The sequence below is a fragment of the Musca domestica genome, unplaced genomic scaffold, assembly GCF_030504385.1.
Source record: "Musca domestica strain aabys unplaced genomic scaffold, Musca_domestica.polishedcontigs.V.1.1 35, whole genome shotgun sequence".
Lineage (NCBI taxonomy): Eukaryota > Metazoa > Arthropoda > Insecta > Diptera > Muscidae > Musca > Musca domestica.
Window position 1 is genome coordinate 495,128 of NW_026712315.1, and position 21,716 is coordinate 516,843.

The window sequence follows — 21,716 nt, forward strand, 5'->3', positions numbered from 1 at the left end:
TGAATTCTCCAAAAAGTCTCTGGAATGGACATTTTCGTATTTTGTCTACAAAAGTTGGCAAACTATTTCACACATTGAATATTTTTGGATGGCCATCCAAAACTGCTTGGCTTTTGTAATGTCCGGTAACCCCCATTCAAATGTGCGTGAGAATCGGGCGATAATTACGACCTGCAGACAATTTTGCAGTTTTTTGGTCCATTTTAACCCCTAAATATATGGCGATCATCTCCAAAAAGAGTAAGCTTCTATTCTGACCCTCATCTTATCTCCATGCAAACTTTCGTAAGGATCGGGCCATAAATGCGATCTGTATATGATATCCTGATATCCTAACTACTTAGTTTTGTTAGCTGTAAAAATATTACCAAATGTTTAATTCAAAATGAAAATATGCCAAAAATATGACAAAATTGAAAAATTATGAGAAAATTTTACAAAATCCATACTTTCATCTTTAGAGAGATATTTTTATGCGATTTTTTTAGACGTTTTTTCTTTCTTGTCAAGAGGCCATTCTGAATTAATGAGAACTGTGGAAATCAGTTCAGCCGTTCTCGACATATAAGAGATTTTTCAAGCATATCTTCTTTGATAAACGTATATATCGCACATATTTTGCTATATATCCGTTTTGTTGGATGTTAACATCAATGTAAAGATCAGAAGTAACCTTGTCATGGCTTTGTGATTTCGCCGGGATTTAAAGTATTCGCGGTTTAATGAAAAATTTTGAATTTTTTCAACACAAAAGATATGGTCTATTTTACCCGCTAAATATTATCCGATGACCACCCAAATTGGTAGGCCTCTTCCCCGCCCTAAACTCTAGCTACATGCGAAATTCCGCGTCGATTGGTCTATAATTGCGACCTGTATAGCTACTGCAAAATCCGAAATTTTTTCAGTATTTGGTCCATTTCAACCCCTAAACATTTGGCGATCATCTCCAAAAGAAATAGGGTTCTATTCTGACCCCAGACCCACCTCCATTCTAAATTTCGTGAAGATCGGGCCATAATTGCGACCTGTAGAGTGATTACAAATTAACATTGACAGACGGACAGACGGACGGACGGACATACATTGCTAGATCGACTCAGCTCGGCGAGCTAGGAAGATCCATATATACTTTCCTATGTGGGAAACCAATATTTCGAGGTGTTACATAATTTTTGGGCCAATCAAACTTATAATACCCCCAACACATAGTGTTGTAGGGTATAAATATGCCAAAAAATATGAAAAAATTAAAAAAATATGAGAAAATTTTACAAAATCAATATTTTCATCTTTAGAAAGATATTTTTATGCGTTTTTTTAGACGTTTTTTCTTTCTTGCCAAGAGGCCATTCTGAATTAATGAGAACTGTCGAAATCAGTTCAGCCGTTCTCGACTTATAAGAGATCTTTCAAGCATATCTTCTTTGATAGACATATATATCGCACATATTTTGCTATATATCCGATTTGTTGGATGTTAACATCAATGTAAAGGTCAGAAGTAACCTTGTGATGGCTTTATGATTTCGCCGGAATTTAAAATATTCACGGTTTAATGAAAAATTTTGAATTTTTTCAACACAAAAGATACGGTCTATTTTACCCGCTAAATATTATGCGATGACCACGCAAATTGGTAGGCTTCTTCCCCGCCCTAAACTCTAGCTACATGCGAAATTCCGCGTCGATTGGTCTATAATTGCGACCTATATAGCCACTGCAAAATCCGACATTTTTTCAGTATTTGGTCCATTTAACCACTAAATATTATGCGATCATCTCCAAAAGAAATAGGGTTCTATTCTGGCCCTAACCCCACCTCCATTCTAAATTTCGTGAAGATAGGACCATAATTGCGACCTGTAGAGTGATTACAAATTAACATGGACAGACGGACAGACGGACAGACGGACGGACGGACATACATAGCTAGATCGACTCAGCTCGGCGAGCTAGGAAGATCCATATATACTTTCATATATGGGAAACCAATATTTCGAGGTGTTACATAAATTCTGGCCCAATCAAACTTATAATACCCCCAACACATAGTGTTGTAGGGTATAAAAATTATCGTAGATTTTTCTACTAAAATATTTCTTTTGAAATTAATTTTGTTTATATGGAAAATGTTACGAAGATCGTAAAAAATTCTGTATTAATAACAATATTACTATGATCGTAAAATTTTCTATCTGGAAAATTTCTTTAGATGTCTTCTATTCTATAGAGGACCCCTTCAGAGGTCTTCTATTCTATAGAGGACCCCTTCAGAGGTCTTCTACCCCATAGAGGACCTCTTCAGAGGTCTTCTACACTATAGAGGACCTCATCAGAGGTCTTCTACACTATAGAGGACCTCATCAGAGGTCTTCTACACTATAGAGGACCTCATCAGAGGTCTTCTACACTATAGATGACCTCTTGAGAGGTCTTTTATTCTATAGAGGACCTCTTCAGAGGTCTTCTATTCTATAGGGGACCTCTTCAGAGGTCTTCTATTCTATAGAGGACCTCTTCAGAGGCCTTCTATTCTATAGAGGACCTCTTCAGAGGTCTTCTATTCTATAGAGGACCTCTTCAGAGGTCTTCTATTCTATAGAGGACCTCTTCAGAGGTCTTCTATTCTATAGAAGACCTCTTCAGAGGTCTTCTATTCTATAGAGGACCTCTTCAGAGGTCTTCTATTCTATAGAGGACCTCTTCAGAGGTCTTCTATTCTATAGAGGACCTCTTCAGAGGTCTTCTATTCTATAGAGGACCTCTTCAGAGGTCTTCTATTCTATGGAGGACCTCTTCAGAGGTCTTCTATTCTATAGAGGACCTCATCAGAGGTCTTCTATTCTACAGAGGACCTCTTCAGAGGTCTTCTACTCCATAGAGGACCTCTTCAGAGGTCTTCTACTCCATAGAGTACCTCTTCAGAGGTCTTCTATTCTATAGAGGACCTCATCAGAGCTCTTCTATTCTATAGAGGACCTCTTCAGAGGTCTTCTATTCTATAGAGGACCTCTTCAGAGGTCTTCTATTCTATAGAGGACCTCTTCAGAGGTCTTCTATTCTATAGAAGACCTCTTCAGAGGTCTTCTATTCTATAGAGGACCTCTTCAGAGGTCTTCTATTCTATAGAGGACCTCTTCAGAGGTCTTCTATTCTATAGAGGACCTCTTCAGAGGTCATCTATTCTATGGAGGACCTCTTCAGAGGTCATCTATTCTATGGAGGACCTCTTCAGAGGTCATCTATTCTATGGAGGACCTCTTCAGAGGTCATCTATTCTATGGAGGACCTCTTCAGAGGTCTTCTATTCTATGGAGGACCTCTTCAGAGGTCTTCTACTCCATAGAGGACCTCTTCAGAGGTCTTCTATTCTATATTTTCTAAGAGCAACATCTTCAGAGGTCTTCTATTCTATATTTTCTAAGAGCAACATCTTCAGAGGTCTTCTATTCTATGGATAAACTTTTCATCTGTTTTCTATTCTCTAGAGAACCTCTTTGGAAGTATTCCGCTTAAAACTCGACCTCTTCCGATGAGGACTTCATCAGAAGTCTTCCATTAAATAGAGCATCTCAATCAACGGTCTTTTTTATTGATAGCCTCCCCAAAGGTTTTATATTCCATATAGGACTTTGCTGAGATTATCTGTTCTAAATACGGCTTCTTCTGAAATTTACTTTTGTAAATAAAAATTCTTCAAATAAGTTATATTCTCTAGAAGGCTTCCTTAGTGGACTTCTTGCTTGTAGAGGACCTCTTCTGAAGTCTTCAAGTATTAAGACAACCATCTCCAGGTTTTTTCCGTTCTAAAAACGAATTCGTCAGATATCTTATTTTCTAAAGAATGTCTCTTCCGTTTGGTCCTACTTTCATTTTAGGACTTTCTCTTCTGTGCGTCTCCTGTCCGATAGCTGTCTTCTGGGAACTCTTAGTTTGCATATATGTTATCCACTGCATTTAGTAACACTCTCCATTGCGTGTTCCAATATTATACCCTTCATTCGTATAATTTTTTGTGTGTCCATCCATGAATGGTCAGTCAGCTATGTGACATTGCTACCACGTAATATCTGGTATTGTAAACTAAAAATTTTAACCCCTACGTTAGATCGACAAGATTTCCCCTTGGCCAGTCTATTCTGTCCCTTTTTCGTCATGCGCAGTTTTTTTTGCAGATTCCAAACAATGGCTTGCGGATAATTTACACAAAAATTGCATGTTTTATTGTGCACACAGTTCATGTGCGGGTGCTATTGGCAGATTCTGTTAACAATTTGTGATAACCATTAGAAAATCTAACCGTTTGTTTTACTGCCGTCCCCTCCCACTCTCTGAGTTTTGCTTAATTATTTACACACACACGGCGAGTTGTGACCTTAGCCTTAACATTTGTTGGATACAGGCGAGCTGATAAAAAATATATTTTTTTTTTATTTTCAGAATTATTAAAAAAAAAAAACTTCCATAATAATAGCCAGTCCCCAATGGTCGTGGTTGGATGCACGTCTGACTGTGGGGCTTGAAATAATTATGGAAAAAAATATTTCGTTGGATGGCCATAAAAATCGAATGGGAGTTTCAATGGTTAAAAATTATTGTTTTGAATATTAGTGGCTTTAATAATTGGAAAGTCGGGATTGGGAGAACCTTTTGTTTTCTAATCTATGTCCCTTCCCTTTTGTTTTAAATCTTATCACAGAAGATAAGAATGGAAATTCCTCCTTCTATCATCATTTATGGTTTGCCTGCATTGGCTTAGAAATTTTCCAAAATCGTGCTCACAATAATCAATTGTTTGTTCGCATTTGATTGCTATTTCGCTGCATTTAATTCCGTCAATTATCGTTTTTTTGATTCTAATCATAATTGTCGTTTTCATCGCGCCTTTACTTTTATAGCTGCTGCTTCGTAGAGAATTTTCTGTTGTTAAGGCCTGCCAGAGGAGGATCATCCATCCATCGATTGATCGATCGATCGATTGATGGCTAGATCCATTGCTTAATGCTATTGTTGTTGGCTTGATCGTATGTTAATCGATGCAAGGTTGTCACGTTCTTATGTTTTAATATCTCTATATGTACACACAGACAGCCAGTGTTGTCCGGCGGACAGACGACGTCGGACAGAGAGACAGACAGACAAATGTGTCTATACCCAGTGCGGCCCCAAAAACCATCATCAACCTGTTCTCACATACCAACTGAATTGTTTGCTGTGGAAAAAAAGGCTTAAACTCCTCCGGTTGGCCGACAGTGGCTTTATTTGGTAATGCCACGAAGAGGCAGATATACTTCTCCAAACACTCCCCTGCCTTTGTCGTGGCTGGACAATAGCTGGCCATTACTGGCAAATATCGTATTTGGAAATCACGTGTCCCCTTTGTAATCGAACGTCACATTGCAAAGCAAACAAAAGAACAATAATTTTTAAAAATTATCTTTTGTTGTTGATGTTGTTGTCTGTATAACAACAACACTCCTACTTCATTTGAATAAACAACAAAGTGAGAAGGAAAGTACAAAAAAAAAAATGGTTGACTTTGTTTGCCTAGTGTTCTACACAAAAATTGACCTTAGAATGATGGTTAATTCTACAATTATTTGCTAATGATGACAATTGTTGCTTGGTTGTTGGGAAATTCGAAACAAAAAATAAATAAATAAAAATATTGATAAATAAAAAGGTCGGAATTTTTACTTATAATTTGGGAACCCCATTTTTAGGTTTTTCTACTAAAACATTTCTTTTGAAATTTATGTTGCTTATATGGAAAATATAACGATGATCGTAACATTTTCTAAAGGGAAAATATTACGAAGATCGTAAAAAAAATTCTGTATTAATAGAGGACCTCTTCAGAGGTCTTCTACTCCATAGAGGACTTCTTCAGAGGTTTTCTCCTGCATAGAAGACCTCTTCAGAGGTTTTCTCCTCCATAGAAGACGTCTTCTACTCCATAGAGGACCTCTTCAGAGGTCTTCTACTCCATAGAGGACCTCTTCAGAGGTCTTCTACTCCATAGAGGACCTCTTCAGAGGTCTTATACTCCATAGAGGACCTCTTTAGAGGTCTTCTATTCTATAGAGGAACTCTTCAGAGGTCTTCTATTCTATAGAGGACCTCTTCAGAGGTCTTCTATTCTATAGAGGACCTCTTCAGAGGTCTTCTATTTTATAGAGGACCTCTTCAGAGGTCTTCTATTCTATAGAGAACCTCTTCAGAGGTCTTCTATTCTATAGAGGACCTCTTCAGAGGTCTTCTATTCTATAGAGGACCTCTTCAGAGGTCTTCTATTCTATAGAGGACCTCTTCAGAGGTCTTCTATTCTATAGAGGACCTCTTCAGAGGTCTTCTATTCTATAGAGGACCTCTTCAGAGGTCTTCTATTCTATAGAGAACCTCTTTAGAGGTCTCCTATTCTATAGAGGACCTCATCAGAGGTCTCCTATTCTATAGAGGACCTCTTCAGTGGTCTTCTATTCTTTAGAGGACCTCTTCAGAGGTCTTCTATTCTATAGAGGACCTCATCAGAGGTCTTCTATTCTATAGAGGACTTCTTCAGAGGTCTTATATTCTATAGAGGAACCCTTCAGAGGTCTTCTATTCTATAGAGGAACCCTTCAGAGGTCTTCTATTCTATAGAGGACCTCTTCAGAGGTCTTCTATTCTATAGTGAACCTCTTCTATTCTATAGAGGACCTTATCAGAGGTGTTCTATTCTATAGATTACCTCTTCAGAGGTCAAGATCGGTTCAGATTTGGATACAGATGCCGAATATATCTTTAACCGATATCAGGTTTTGTGGTGCACCAAATGGCTAATATTGGCCCAAATGGACAGAATTTTGGCATTTTCAACCGAATTCAGCCTTAAATCAAGTGCTTCAAATGTAAGTGTAAATCGGTTAAGATATAGCTATAGCTCCCATATATATATATGTTTCATCCGATTTGGTGTTAAAGTCCCTCACATGCGTAATTTTCACTTCACAGCAATGATATTTGATACCGGACACCAGATACTGCTCGAAAATACCTCTGCCAAATTTTATAGAGATCAGTTCATATTTTTATATAGCTGCGATACACATCCTCATCCGATTTTACGGTTATTGCTCACCATATATGTAATATCAGCCCAAATTAGTTTTTTTCATATGCAATCGAATTTTACTATTTGGTGAAACCCGGTCCGGTAGTCATTATCGAAGTTATATCATGCACTATACAGCATAGTTAATTGGTACTAGAGGTACAAAAGCTTCCGTGAAAATTGTTAAAAATCGATTCAGAGTTGGATATAGTTCCGAAATGGTGAATATTCCAAATCCATGATATGCATTCAAATGAGGTTCATAGGTGGTATGATCGATCTACTTCACCTAAGTTGCCATTACAAACTTTGTTGTTACGGGAGCTCTACTGAACACGCGTAGTGGTGTAGGGCATCATATAGTCGGACCCACCCGACTTTTGACCTTTCCTTACTGGTTTTATCTAGACAATTTTGTTATTTCCCAAGAACTGCGATACGACAAATAGGAGTTTCAACTTCTTGACTATTTCTCAAGGCAAGAGAGTTTTCCCAGAAAATGTATATTTATCAAAAATTCCGAATTTATCTAACATTTTAATTTAAATTCTAGGATACAACTTAAAATTAAATTATCTCCCGCTTGTACTCACCTCAGCTTGTGTGGTCGTTGAGACGGGTCCCGATTGGACCGTGGCTACAATTGCTAACAATACGGCTAAACCTAAGAACACATAATTTTGGCGGGTAGACATTTTTGCGGAGGTGGTCTGGTTTCGACTCGGAACAATTGTCGATGTTGATGATGTGTTGTTGTTGTTGGTTGAAATATTTCGTCGCTTTGTTGTTGGTGGTGGTAATTGTTCTCTATTTACCATAATTTGGATTGGGTGGAAAAAATGCGTTTGTGTGTTTAACGACGTCTTTGTCTCTTGGTTATTTACAAATTACGAGTGAGTGTGTTTTTATGATAATTATATCTGCAACGAGAGAGAGAGAGAGAGAGAGAGAAAAAGAAAACGATTAGTTGTAATGAAATTTTTTAAATTTTTAATTTTATTTTTTATACCCTCCACCATATATAGTATGGAGCGTATATTAAGTTCCTCATTTGGTTGTTTGTAACTTAGACCTATAGTATACCAGCCCTAAAATTCTATGACGATTTTGCCCCTTCCTTCCGTCCGTCCGTCTGTTGTAATCACGCTAGAGTCAAAACGAATTAAGATAGGAAGCTAAAATTTTGCATAGATCTGTCTTTTTTCTAGATGTCAGGCAGGTCAAGTTCGAAGATTGGCTATATCGGTCCACGATATCATATAGTCCTCATATAATGTTACCCCCGATATTCGGTATTTTGATGATTGTAGCCAAAATTTTCAATGAAATTGTGTGAAAATCCACACAAGGAGTACCTTCCAAGTACTTTACCCGCTGGATGAGTATTGTCTATATAAGTTCACGATATCGTATAGCCCCCATACAACGGTACCACCCGATATTCGGTATTGATTTTAGCAATGTTTTTCAATGGAATTGTCTGAAAATCCACACAAGCAGTTTCTTCTGAGTACTTTAACCCCAGGAGAAGTGTTGCCCATATAGGTCCACGATATCGTATAACCCCCATACAACGGTACCCCCGATATTCGAAATTTATATGATTATTAACCGCAATTATTTCAAATTTCGTATTTGAAGTTGCTAATGGGTACTATAGCCTGTGACAGAAAATTGTCTATGCACGTCCAGGTCTTCGTATAGACCCCATATAACGGTACCTCCCTATATTCGGTATTTTGATGATTTTAGCGACATTATTCACCGGAATTATTTCGTATTTGAAGTTCCTAATGGGTACTATAGCCTGTGACAGAAAATTGGCTATGCAGGTTCAGGTCTTCGTATAGACCCCATATAACGGTACCTCCCTACCTCCCTATATGCGGTATTTTGATGATTTCGTATATTTGTATTGGGTTATTGTAATGGCCTATGACAAAAGTTGCCTATACAGGTCCACGTCTTCGTATAGCCTCCATTATAATGGCTATATTCGGCATTTTTAGGAATTTACAGAATTTTTACCGGATTTATTTTTTTTGGAAAATTTCCGAATTCGTTCCAAATGGTGGAGGACATTCAAAGTTCGTATAGGCCCCATGTATCGGTACCTCCCAATATTCGGTATTTTGATGATTTTAGCGACATTTTTTACCGGAATTGTTTCAAATTTGGTGCTTGAAGTTCGTAATAGATACTACAGCATAAAACAGAAAATGGGCCATGAAGGTTCACGTCTTCGTATAGCCCCCACATAACGATACCACCCGATATTCGGTATTTTGATGATTTTAGCGATATTTTTTACCGGAATTGTTTCAAATTTCGTATTTGAAGTTCCTAATGAGTACTAAAGCCTGTGACTGAAAATTGTCTATGCAGGTCCAGATCTTCGTATAGCCCCAAATATATCGCCACCTCCAATATAACGGCTATATTCGGTATTTTTTTTAAGATTTTTACAGATTTTTAAGGGATTTTTTTTTTTTCAAAAATTCCGAATTCGTTACCAATGGTGGAGGGCATTTAAAGTTCGTCTCTGCCTTACTGCTTTCCACTTGTTTTCAGTATAAACTATTACCTAGCCCATAGGGCCAAAGACGGTTCATAGATTTGAGATTGAGATTGAGGTACGATAGATTTGAGATTTTTTGTAAGTTGTAGATAATACTATTTAATCCCAGCTAAGTAAATTGAATATGAACATTGTGGCGAGCACCTAAAAGTATGCTACAAATAAATAGGGGAAACAGTCAATTTACACATGATCCTTACACAATGTGTAAACTGGCCTTGACCATTTCCTCCCTGGCATTTAATGTCCTAATTTTAATTAATTAACCTTTAAAATTTGTGCAAAAATTCGAAACAAAGTTCTGACTTCGTTTTTAGTTGCCACCAAAATAGATAAAAAATATTCCACACACATGCAATGAAAAAAAAAAAAACGAAATTAGAAAAAAAGAACTAAACCAAAAAAGAAAAAATATCAATAAATCCTAAAATTGCTGTATTTGAAAAGTTTTCCGTTTCAGCGGAACTCAACAGCGAAAAAAAAAATCCTTAATTATAACTTTTCACTTCATTTAGTGGCAGAAACATGCAATTTGGCATACATGGGAGAGGAGAAGTGGAGATAGAGAGACAGAGAGATAAATGGAAGGAACAAATAGCAAATTAAGCTTATTATAAATATCTATGTTAAACCCCCCCATCAGTTTGGGTAACTATGGATTCGTGTTGTTTGGCATTTTTTTGCAACATGCCACACAACAGACACATCAGTCGTGGCATTTCGAAATGTCTAACTCTCTAGGGGCAGGGCGGCGGTAAAGGCCAACAGGTTGAAGTTATGGCCAACACAAATGCCAGGAATTTAAAGGCTGCTAAAGACACAAAACCAAGACGACAAAAATAACTTTGTATTTGTATTAACTTCCTGTTGTGGCCTTAAAATACTTTTGAAATAACATAAAGTGGCTGAAACCAGCGCGAACCATGTTAACCTTGGTCAACTGGCACTTGTGGTATTCTTTTGCACATTCTTTTGGGCCAACACACATGAAGTTTGTGACACTTCCTTTCTTTTGCGCTGTAAGGCCGTAAAGTTGTCATAAATTGTCTCATATTCATGTTTCATTTGAAAAAAAAAAAAAAAAAAAAACAAATGGCGCCCAGTAATTATTTTCGTGAACCTAATGGTTACAAGGCCAAATTCCAAAACTGATGTAACCAAATATTGAAAGGGTGGTATGTCACAAATTAAAAATACGGATTTTTTATAAACCAAAATTGATGGCATTTTTAAGGTTTATGATCAGACACTCATAATGAAATTAATTTTAGAATAAAATAAAATTAAGTATTATGGGAGACTCATGACTCAAAAACGTCAAAACGGAGGACACATAATTTTTACATCTATGGTAATAACAGAGTAAAGTAATTGACTCATTGAATGCTCTAGGGATTCATTAACGCCCAAACGAAAGGGCTGAAGCTAGAATCTAGAAATTTCGGGTGAGGTTCACCCATGGTCCGAAGGAGTCAGATATGGCTGGGTTTTTGGAAATTCGTACTAAAACCGTACGAAAAGTATTAAATTGTACTAAATTGGGTACCGTTTGTATTTGAGGAAACAGTAAAGCTAGACCTCTTAAATTAGGGATGAGGTCACTGATGGAGCGTATGATAGATGTACCAAAGGATTTTTGGAAATCCCTATTATAAGTGTACGAAAAATACTAAAGTGTACTACATTTGGTACCATTTCGTATCATGTGAAAGGAATTTGACATTTGGAAGGAGAATCAAGGTTGAGGAATAGAGTTGATTTAAGGAGGTAGTTTTGAAAGTGTATGCTCTTGTATACGAAAAGTACTGAACGGTACTAAATTTGGTACAATTTGAATTTGCAGGAACGGATGGAGCTGGAATCCTGAAATTTGAAGTTAACATTGCTGACGGAGTACAGGATTGGGATATGGAGAAGTTTTCGAAATTTGTGCACAAAAATACTAAATGGAACTAAATTTGGTACGATTTCGATTTGGGTGAACCGATAGAGCTGGAATTCTAAAAATTAGAAACAAGATTCTAGAACTGAGGTTGTTTAGGAACTTTATACTTGTACTTATGTGCACAAAAAGTATTGAATGGTGCTAAATTTGGTACAATTTCGATTTGGGTGAACCGTAGAGCTGGAATTCTGAAATTTAGGTTGTTTAGGAAATTCGTACTAATGTGTACTAAGTGGTACTAAATTTGGTACAATTTAAATTTTGGGATAACCTATAAAGTTGGAATTCTGAAATTTGAAAATAAGATGTAAGTAGTTATGAAAATTTGAACGTAAGTGTACAAAATTTGGTACAATTTGAATTTGCGTGAACCACTTCTGTCGGAGTGTAGGATTGGAAAGTGTAGGTAGTTTTGGAAATTTCTACTTATATGTACTAAAATGTACTAAATAAAGTACAATTTGTATTCGGGCAAACCAATAGGAATGGAGTCTAAAATTTTGACTTGGGATTGCTGTGGGAGTGTAGGATTGGAGTATGTAGGAAACTTTGGAGATTCGTACTTATGTGTACTAAAGGTACTAAAATTATTACAGAAAATTTGGAATTGTGATGAGTCGATGGAGGTGGGATCCTGAAATTTCGAATGAGTGACACTGATACATGCACCAAAGGAGTTTTGGATTATTCCAACTTTAAATTTAAAATTTTACAAAATTTCGAAAATGGTACCATTTGGTATTTTGTGAACGGATAAATCTGAAATTTAGCATTAAGGTCGTTGTTCAAGCGTAGCCTGGACATATGACAGTGATTGCGGAAATGTGTACTTTAATTGTAAAAAAAGTGCTGAATGTTACTATATTGTGTATTGGGTGAAGGGTTAGATATATATTTTTGCTTGAGATCTAGCGGTGGTGTGGAAATGTGTCCCATATTTGTTCGAATAGTACTAAATTAGGTATTGGTTGAAGAGATATGGCTGGGATTCTCAAATTTGATATTGAGATCTCTGTCGGTATATGGAATTGAGAAATGGCGATGGTTTTGGACATGTCTACTATAATTATACGAAAAGTACTAAGTGGTACTAGATTTGATATTGGGTGAAAGAATTGGAAACAAATTTATGCAATTTAATATTTAGGTTATTGATGGTAGCTGTGATTTGAGATTTGGCGTTGGTTCTGGAAATGCGCCCTATATTTGGACAAAAAGTACTATTACTTGGTATTGGGTGAAGGATAGGTCTGGAATCTCTATATTGATATTGAGCTCTCTGTTGGCACATGAAATTGAGATATGGCGATGGTTTTGGACATGTGTACTATAATTGTACGAAAAGTACTAAATTGTACTGAATTTGGTATTGAGTGAAGGAATTGGAAAAAATATTAAATTTAGGCTACTGATGTTAGCTATTTTTGAGATTTGGCGTTGGTTTTGATAATACGTCCTATATTAGTACGAAAGATGCAAAATGGTACTAAATTTGGTATTGGGTGAAGGTATGGGTCAAAAATCCTCAAATTTAATACTGCGGTCACCGTTGCTATCTGGAATCCAAATATGGAGGTGGTTTTCCAAATGCGACCTATATTTGTACGAAAATTACTTAATGGTACTAAATTTGGTAATGGGTGAAGAGATATGCCTGGAATCTTCGAATTTGATATTGATTTCTCTGTTCGTATCTGGAATTGAGCTATGGCTGTGATTTTTGAAATGCGTCCTATATTTGTACGAAAAATACTAAATGGTATTAAATTTGTTAGTGGGTAAAGGGATAGGTCTGAAATCCATAAATTTGATACTGAGGTCACTGTTGGTATCTAAAATATGGCGGTGGTTTTGCAAATGCCTACTATAATTTTTCAAAAAGTACTAAATGGTACCAATTTTCGATCAATGTCTGTGGGAGAAGGGATAGAACTGAAATTCTTGGACTTACAAAGGGAGAAGTTAAAACAGTTTTGGAGAGAAAAATTGGTTTTTTGGTTGGGTTTTTCCTAATATCCTCTTCGGTAAACTTTAAAATGTAAGATTTTGAAGATTTTTTGGAAAAAAGTAAATATTTTCTTATTATTCCTCCCGAAAAAGAAAAAATCTGAATAATACATGTGAAACCTTGGAAGTCTGAGGATTTAGTACTGTGTATAAAGTTTGGATTAAAAATGTCCTAAAAATGAAAAAATTGTGAATTTTCAGTACTGTAAAGCACAACACGAACTGTTGAAACGGATCTACAAATTTAAGGTGGACTTTTCGCAAATGAAGTACCTTGAATTTGCTTGAGGGTCTAATTTCATAAAAATGTATTTAAAATCATCTTTCTATCCTCTCGATTTTATCCACCCGGTTTTCCTCCCCCTTGAGAATATATTTTTCATAGCATTATATTCTCCTGAAACAATGTTAAAAGTGTGAATATTATTCTGTTCCTTGTGTTTTTTTTTTTTAAATTGTGATATTAAATAAATATTTACTTCCTTTCAAAATGCTGACTAAATTGACGAGTAATGAACTTGACATTATTCACAAAAAAAAACCATTGTAAACGAGTGGTCATTATCAGTTGCGGAACAACAAAAATATCGATTCTTATTATGTTGTTGCTTTTGTTTACTTTTTTTTGAGTATTTCACAGCGTTTTTTGTCGCTCACAAAAAGTGCATAAACTCATAAAACAAACTGTTCTTATCTTAGAGCAGTCGCGTTCAATCGAATGCCATCGGAGCGATGTGTAACAAAAAAAAAAAAAAAAAAAAAATCACATTAGACCCTGAACATGGTCATATTTAGAAGAGGAAGCATGGCCCATGTGAGTAAATTGCCGTGAGGAAACACCTTTGTGCGGGGGCATTGTAAATAAATTATTAACAAAATATTATATTGACTTATTATCTATAAGGTCAAGTTCCTGGCGGCTAAACAGAAATGTGTAATTCAATTTCGGTGTTGTTGTTGTTGCTGATTTTAGGTTGGAAATCCCTTACCAAGCCAAACTAACCAAAGCACCTGTATTTGAATAGAATTTTTGTTTCCCAAAAATTTTCGACACCATTGAATCATATCTTGGAATTTTCGAATCTTATCTTATCAAAAGGTTTAGACATGGCTACGAGAGGGAAGCAGCCACAAAATACGTTTACGAAATTTACTCGTAATGACAGTGGAACTCATATAAATGGAAAAATTCTTCAATGCAATAGCGTATTATGAAATGAACGTAGAGGTCCGCGATATTGAGCTATTTTTTTAAATAAATACTAAAGGGGTATCTTATGTATGCTGAAATTCTCCAAACAAACAGGTGGTGGGGAGGGGAAGGATTACCAGACAGGGTGGATGGATATTTTCGAATTCAATACATAATATTAAGAAAAAACAATGAAAATCAGAAGTGGGCCGACATATCCCACATTTACATAAGATACAGATTGAGATAAAAAAAACTGCAACAAAGTCAAATATCATAATTTTAAAATTTTTCTAATGTTTTGAATGAGAGCAACAAATGTCGGAAATAGCATCAAGTTTTAGAATAAGTTTAGATTTGTTGGAATTGTTCACCTTTGGCACGAATTATGGCCTTCACATGGTCAATGAAACCCTAACACGCCGCCCGAATGTTGCTCTGCGGTATTTTGCCCCATTCCCGGCGAAGCGCTTGCTTGAGGTGAGGCCAACCTTGCTTTCCAAAATACTCCAGACACAATAGTCTAACGGATTGGTATCCGGAGATTTTGGTGGCCATTGTTCGCTGGAAATTAAGCGAGGAACATAATTTTGTAACCCTTTTTGGCTGGCGCGTGCTGAGTCCTGTAGGAATGTCCCTACACCCTCCAGAATATTTTTGCGATAATATTAGGCTTTATACTTATGGCCAAGGCCTGGGGCCAAAATGTGCCCAAGGCTTTAATAGACCTTCCAGAATATTTTCGCGATAATATTCTGGCATCAGACATTGGTGATTAATACGAGCGGAAAGCGACCATCGGCTGTAATGGCGGCCCACACCATCACCATAGGTGGCGCTTGAGTTCTGGGGGCCAACCGAAGGTGCACATTTTTAGCTGATCTCTTTGGCAAATAAAAACCGCTAGACAACGAATGTTTTCTCATCGGAGACGAGAAACCAAATTTTGCAGTTCACCACTTTCGGCCAAGCGAAGCAACTCTTTAGCTCTTTTGAGTCTATTTTCTTTCTGTTGCGGTGTTAGTTCTTGTACTTTTTGGAATTTCAATGGCTTTACCCCGAGCTCATTTTTCAATATTTTCCCGAATGGAGTATTGCCATTTTTTCCATTTTTCGGCCACTGCGAAGCGGGTTTTAATTAAGTCGTGATGTTGCTGTTCCGTCCGTCCACTTCCTTGATATTGGGCTACACTACCAGCGTCACGGTAACGAGCGAGGGTACGAGACACAAAAATTTTATTCGCATTTAAATGCTGGAGGGCTCTAACGATAGCCACTTGTGGCTATCCAGCCAAATATAAAGAAATCACACTATCACGCTTGAATTCCGTCACGAATAATTTTTTTCCCGGGAAATTCTCACCAAAATGTTTTTTGTACGCTTGAAAACAATATAATGAGCAGTCACTGGAATAATTTTAACATTTGTCGGACAAGTGGCTTAGAAATGACAGCTCTCTGAAGTTGGTTGCATCTCACCCTGTATATACTTTTTGAGGCCTCCGACAAATATTTTGAGGTGTTGATAACGAAACCACAAATTTAATATATCCTCCATTCTGTGGTGGAGGTTATAGCAATTTTGTAGAATATTTTTTTGTTATTTTTACAATTTTGTTTAAATGGGTTTTTGAACCATGCTCTGATAAATAGACCAAAAAGACTAAATTGGTGACTCGTCCGAGGATTAAAATTTCTAAATCTAAATCTAATAAATTTTTAGGTTTTTTTCTATTTTTAAAATTATTTTTTTTTTAATATTACTATTCATTAATTCAAATGGAGCCAAAAATCGAATGAAATAAATTTTATATAATTTTTTTACTACTCCCAATATTTCACTTCATAAAAATCACAAAATAAACTTTATTGGACTTTAGCTTTGGAATTTTTTTCATTTAAAAAAAAAAATAAATTTTTTCCACTTTTTGTTAATCTCAAATAAATTGTTATAATATAAGCGGATACTAGAATTGGTGGATGGTGTATTTTTGGCCAAGCCACAAAAAAAAAAAAAAAAAAAAAAACAAAATTAAATAAAAAATAATTATTTAGAAATTTTCAACACGTTTTCAGGCCGACCAGAATAAAGCAATGTTTAGAACAGCAAATAGAGGAATCCGTAATGTGTCACCGGGAGATAGATACATATAAACACACACATATGTACATACATATGTACAAATGAATGTAGATGATGGTCAGGTATTTTTTTTTTGCCAAAAAAGATCAATTAATGACTCTGAACGGATGCCTGGATGAATGTGATGGCTGGCTGACTGACTGATTTGCGGGATAGGTGGCTTTGCCATAAAAACAAATATAAACTTGAAATAAAAGAAGTACCAACTTTATAAATATTTATTTAACGTAAAATGCATTATTGCTTTTGTGAAATTGTTAAATTCCAGCTCCTTATACATAAATAACAATGTGATGAAGATCGCAATAATATTTGGCCAATAACAACAACAACAATAATAATGCATTGTTGTTTTGTCTCTCCATCAAAATTCAAATTTTAAAATATTTTGTTGTTTTCTTTGATTGTCATTGTTTTTTTTTCTTCGCTGTGTTTTTAAATATTTTTTAATGTTTTTTTTTTCGGGCATAGACACACACACACATGAGAGCGGTCTCATTAGAAGTAAACGAATGAGTCATTTGAAATTTCGGGTAGTTTACAGACACGTCCACTTCATTTCTAACGAATTTCTTTGGAAATGCTAATTTAGTTATGACACCTCCTCCCTCCTCTTGACTTTTAAGAAAAAAAGGGAAATTAATAAAGGGTTTATTTATTTAATTTTTCTTAAATTACTGTTAATTGTTTTTATTGAGAACTGTGTTATTTTACAATTATTTCCCATACATTTCTCCATGATTTTTATGATTCTATGGAAAAATATTTTTTTGTCTGTGGAGAAATGGGAACCACATAACCATGGTTACCTGGAAAACTTATTATGGACTGCAACCAGACAGACGGTTGGTTGGGCAAAAAATAAATATTGATTTAACAAGGGTTTGAAATTCAGGGCGATTTTTGAGAAATTTTAGATGGAGCCTTAAGATGCGACCCATAAATACAAGCAATTTTTTCAAAATTCACAAAATTTCGAAACAAAACTTTTTTTATGAAGTTTGAAATTTATTCATATTACACTGTGCAACAGGAAAAATATTATGAATTAAAGAAAAACTCAGTAGATTTTGAAAGTAGAGCTAAAAACTAAAGACATGTGTATGGGCTTTTTTTGAGAGCTACACAATGTTATCTAACTGGAGGTGGAATTTCACACACCCCCTCCCCACCTTCAAGATTTTTTTTTGAAATATTTGGATTAAGATTACCTGGAATCCTTGGATTTTAGGTCTTCTTACTGTTTACAATACGAGAATTATTTTGCTCAAACATTTTAACCCACAAACAAATCATCAAAGAGGTTTTTTAGGTACTTTTTTAAAATATGATAAAAAAAACTCAATTTAAGCGGGATCGTAGCAAGTCAAAATATTCTACAAAATTATTTGTTATAAAATTGTACGATATGTTCCAGAATATAAGAAATGTCTAAATCTTACCTAAATGCCAGGAATTCATAAATACTTTATAGATATTTTAGGGTTAAAACCACACTTTATGTGAGTTTATGCAAATATGTCCCATAAAACATCATTTTACGAGGATGACGTCAAGGACAAAAATATTCCTCATTAGGTCTATTTTCCTCTTTAGGTCTCTATATCTCTATTTCCATTATATATTACGAAAATATTTCCATTAATGTTGCCCAAAAAACGCGAAATTAATTCCTAATTTTTCGATCAATTTTTCCTCGGACTTTTACCGTGTTAACGCCTGAAAGTATCGTAAAACTTTACTTTAGGCAAAAAAATTCAAAAGGAAAAATATTCTGCACAATATTTCGTTATAAATCTCAGAATAAATAATATATCTAGGTCTAATAGTTTTAGAGAAAATTACATTCCAAATTTACGAATTTTAAGTGAAAATTATGTTTCATACATTTAAGGGTTCAAATTGTACTCCATGTGAGTTTATCCAAAATTCTCCTACAAAATGTTGATCTACAAAAATGCAGTCAAAGACAGAAATATTCCTCACGAAATTTCACTATAGGTCACCAAAGAAAATAAATCTCTATTTCCATTATATATTACTAAAATATTTCCATCAATGTTGCCTAAAAACCCCGAAAATATTACCTATGTTTTTTTATAAATTTTCCTCGGACCTTTTTCGAGTGAACGACTGAAGGTAGCATAAAATTTAATTTTAGGCAAAAAGTGTGAAAACAACAAATATTCTGCACAAAATTTAACTATAAATCTCAGAATAAATAATAAATATAGGTCTAATAGTTTTTAGAGAAAATTACATTCCAAATTTATGTATTATAAGTGAAAATTATGTTTAATAAATTTTAGGGTTCAAGTTGTGCTTTATGTGAGTTTATGCGAATGACGTCAATGTCACAAATATTCCTCATCAAATTTCACTATAGGTCGCCAAAGAAAGAAAATATCTATTTCCATTATATATTAAGAAAATAGTTCTATCAATGTAGGCCAAAAATATTCCTCATCAAAAGCAAAAATATTTCCTAATTTGTTTTTTTTTTTTATCAATTTTTCTCCTTTTTTCGAGTTAACGCTTGGAAGCACCCTTAAATTTCATTTCGGACAAAGAGTGTCAAAAGAAAAAATATTTTACACAAAATTTCATTATAAATCTCAGAACAAATAATGTATCTACGTTTAATAGTTTTTAAGAAAAATACAATCCAAAATTAAAGATTATAAGTGAACATGATGTGCCATAAAGCCGTACTTATTGTGAGTTTATGTAAAATTTTCCCACAAAGCGTCGTTTACAAATAATGACGTCAAAGACAAAAATACTCCTCATCAAATTTCACTATAGGTCACCAATGAAAATAAATCTCTATTTCCATTACATATTATGAAAATATTTCGATCAATGTTGCCCAAAAAGCACGAAAATATTTCCTAATTTTTTTAACTTATTTTAATTTTTTTCGAATTAACGCCTGAAAATGTCGAAAATTCTCATTTAAGGCGAAAATTGTCAAAAGAAAAAATATTCTGCACAATATTTCATTATAAATCTCAGAATAAATAAAATATCTACATTCAACCGTTTTAGAGAAAATTACATTCAAAATTTATGTATTATAAGTGAAAATTATGTTTTATAAATTTTTGGGCTCAAGTTGTACTTTATGTGAGTTTATGCAAAATTCTCCTACAAAACGTTGGTCTACAAAATTGACGTCAAAGCCAAAAATGTTCCTCATCAAATTTCACTATAGGTCATCAACGAAAAGAAATCTCTATTTCCATTTTATATCAAAATAAATTTTCAATCAAGGTTGCCCAAAAAACCCGAAAATATTTCCGAATTTTTTGAAAAAAAAATTTCTTCGGACCTTTTTCGTATTTATTCATGAAAGTATTGTAAAATTTCATTTTGGACAAAGAGTGCCAAAAGAAAAAATATTCTACACAAAATTTCACTAAAAATCTCAGAAAAAATAATGGATCTTGGTTTTATAGTTTTAAAGAAAATTGCATTTCAAATTTATATACATAACAAGTGAAAATTATGTGTTATATTTTTACTGCTAATTCATCATGTTTTCCTCCTAAGTCAAGGTCTCCCATAGCTTCATTTTTAGGGGGAAAATTGTCCGAGGAAGAAATATTCTAGATTATATTTCGTTATGTGTTTGTGGACAAAAGATAATTGTAAACTTAATATGTACCATGGAATACAATAATCAATTTTGGTTTATAAGGAACGTTTTTAGAGTTTCGACAAATTTAGCACTTTTTCGAATTTTCACATTTCTTAAAATTCTAGAATTAGAATTAAGATCCAGGAGCCAACATTTTATGGGAGCTATAGAAAGTATAGAACATTTTCTGATACCTATTTAAAAAATAATGGGTCCACAAGTCATTACTTAAAAGAAGCGTAATTCGATTCTGCTCATTTCAAAAAAAAAAAAAAAACAAAAATACTATTTTTGACCTTGACTTATAGACACATTTGGAAAACAAAACAAAATTCTAATCAAATAAATTGATTGAGAACTAACTACCTTGTTCTGAAAACTTCCCTTGATGATAGTGGGAATTCCTCCAGCAATTGTGTAGTCAGAGGTGTTCGAAAGCCTCATAGATTACAGGATTGATTATTAAACCTATAATGAATGTTTGTATATTTTTTTCTTAACAAATAATTAACCATTGCGCAATATTAATATATAAATTTTTTGTTGATTAAAAATCAAAAGAAATTCATAAGAATTTAAAAAGAAAAATGCATTTTATCAGTTTATAACAACAAAAAAAAAAGGTTTTTGAACTTTACACATAAAGAGTGTGTGTGTGTGTGTGCGTGCGTTTTTGTTATTTTGAAAGGAAAATCGAAACATGTGGGTAGTTATAAAAAGTGAAATAATTAAAACAAAAAGAGTAAAAATAAATAAAAAATAAAACAATAACAAAAATCTTGATATTACCAAAAATAAAAAAAAACTGAAACAATTTGCCATTTAATTCACGTCTACCAAATCACACATAAAAAATATATGCTGCCCGACCGCCCGTGTGAGTCTTAAACGTTTGTCATAGTGTCGTCTGTCTACTCACTTACTGGCTGTTTGGTATGCCAGAGATAACAAAAAATCACAATTGAACGTAAAATAAAAACATACATAGACACAAATCAATATGTGACATCACCAGCAGTATACACTTTTATTTTCAAAAAAAAAAAAAAATAAATAAATAAATAAATAATAATAAAAATAATAAACAAATAATAAAACAAATTGATTGGTGTAAA

General features: G+C 34.4%; 1 protein-coding gene across 5 annotated transcripts in view; it reads right to left on the reverse strand.

Annotated features, from left to right (window-relative positions):
• The window catches only part of LOC101888990 (matrix metalloproteinase-14), a 118,613-nt gene that overhangs the window by 66,819 nt on the left and 30,078 nt on the right, over positions 1-21,716 (reverse strand). For all 5 annotated transcript variants that reach the window (XR_009342807.1, XM_005179291.4, XM_059125662.1 and 2 more), the window contains exon 2: positions 7,690-8,016. Coding sequence is in view for 4 of the 5 variants with exons in the window: in XM_005179291.4 (XP_005179348.1) it covers positions 7,690-7,914 (225 nt within the window). In the remaining variant the exon portion in view is untranslated. The remainder of the gene's footprint in view (positions 1-7,689; positions 8,017-21,716) is intronic.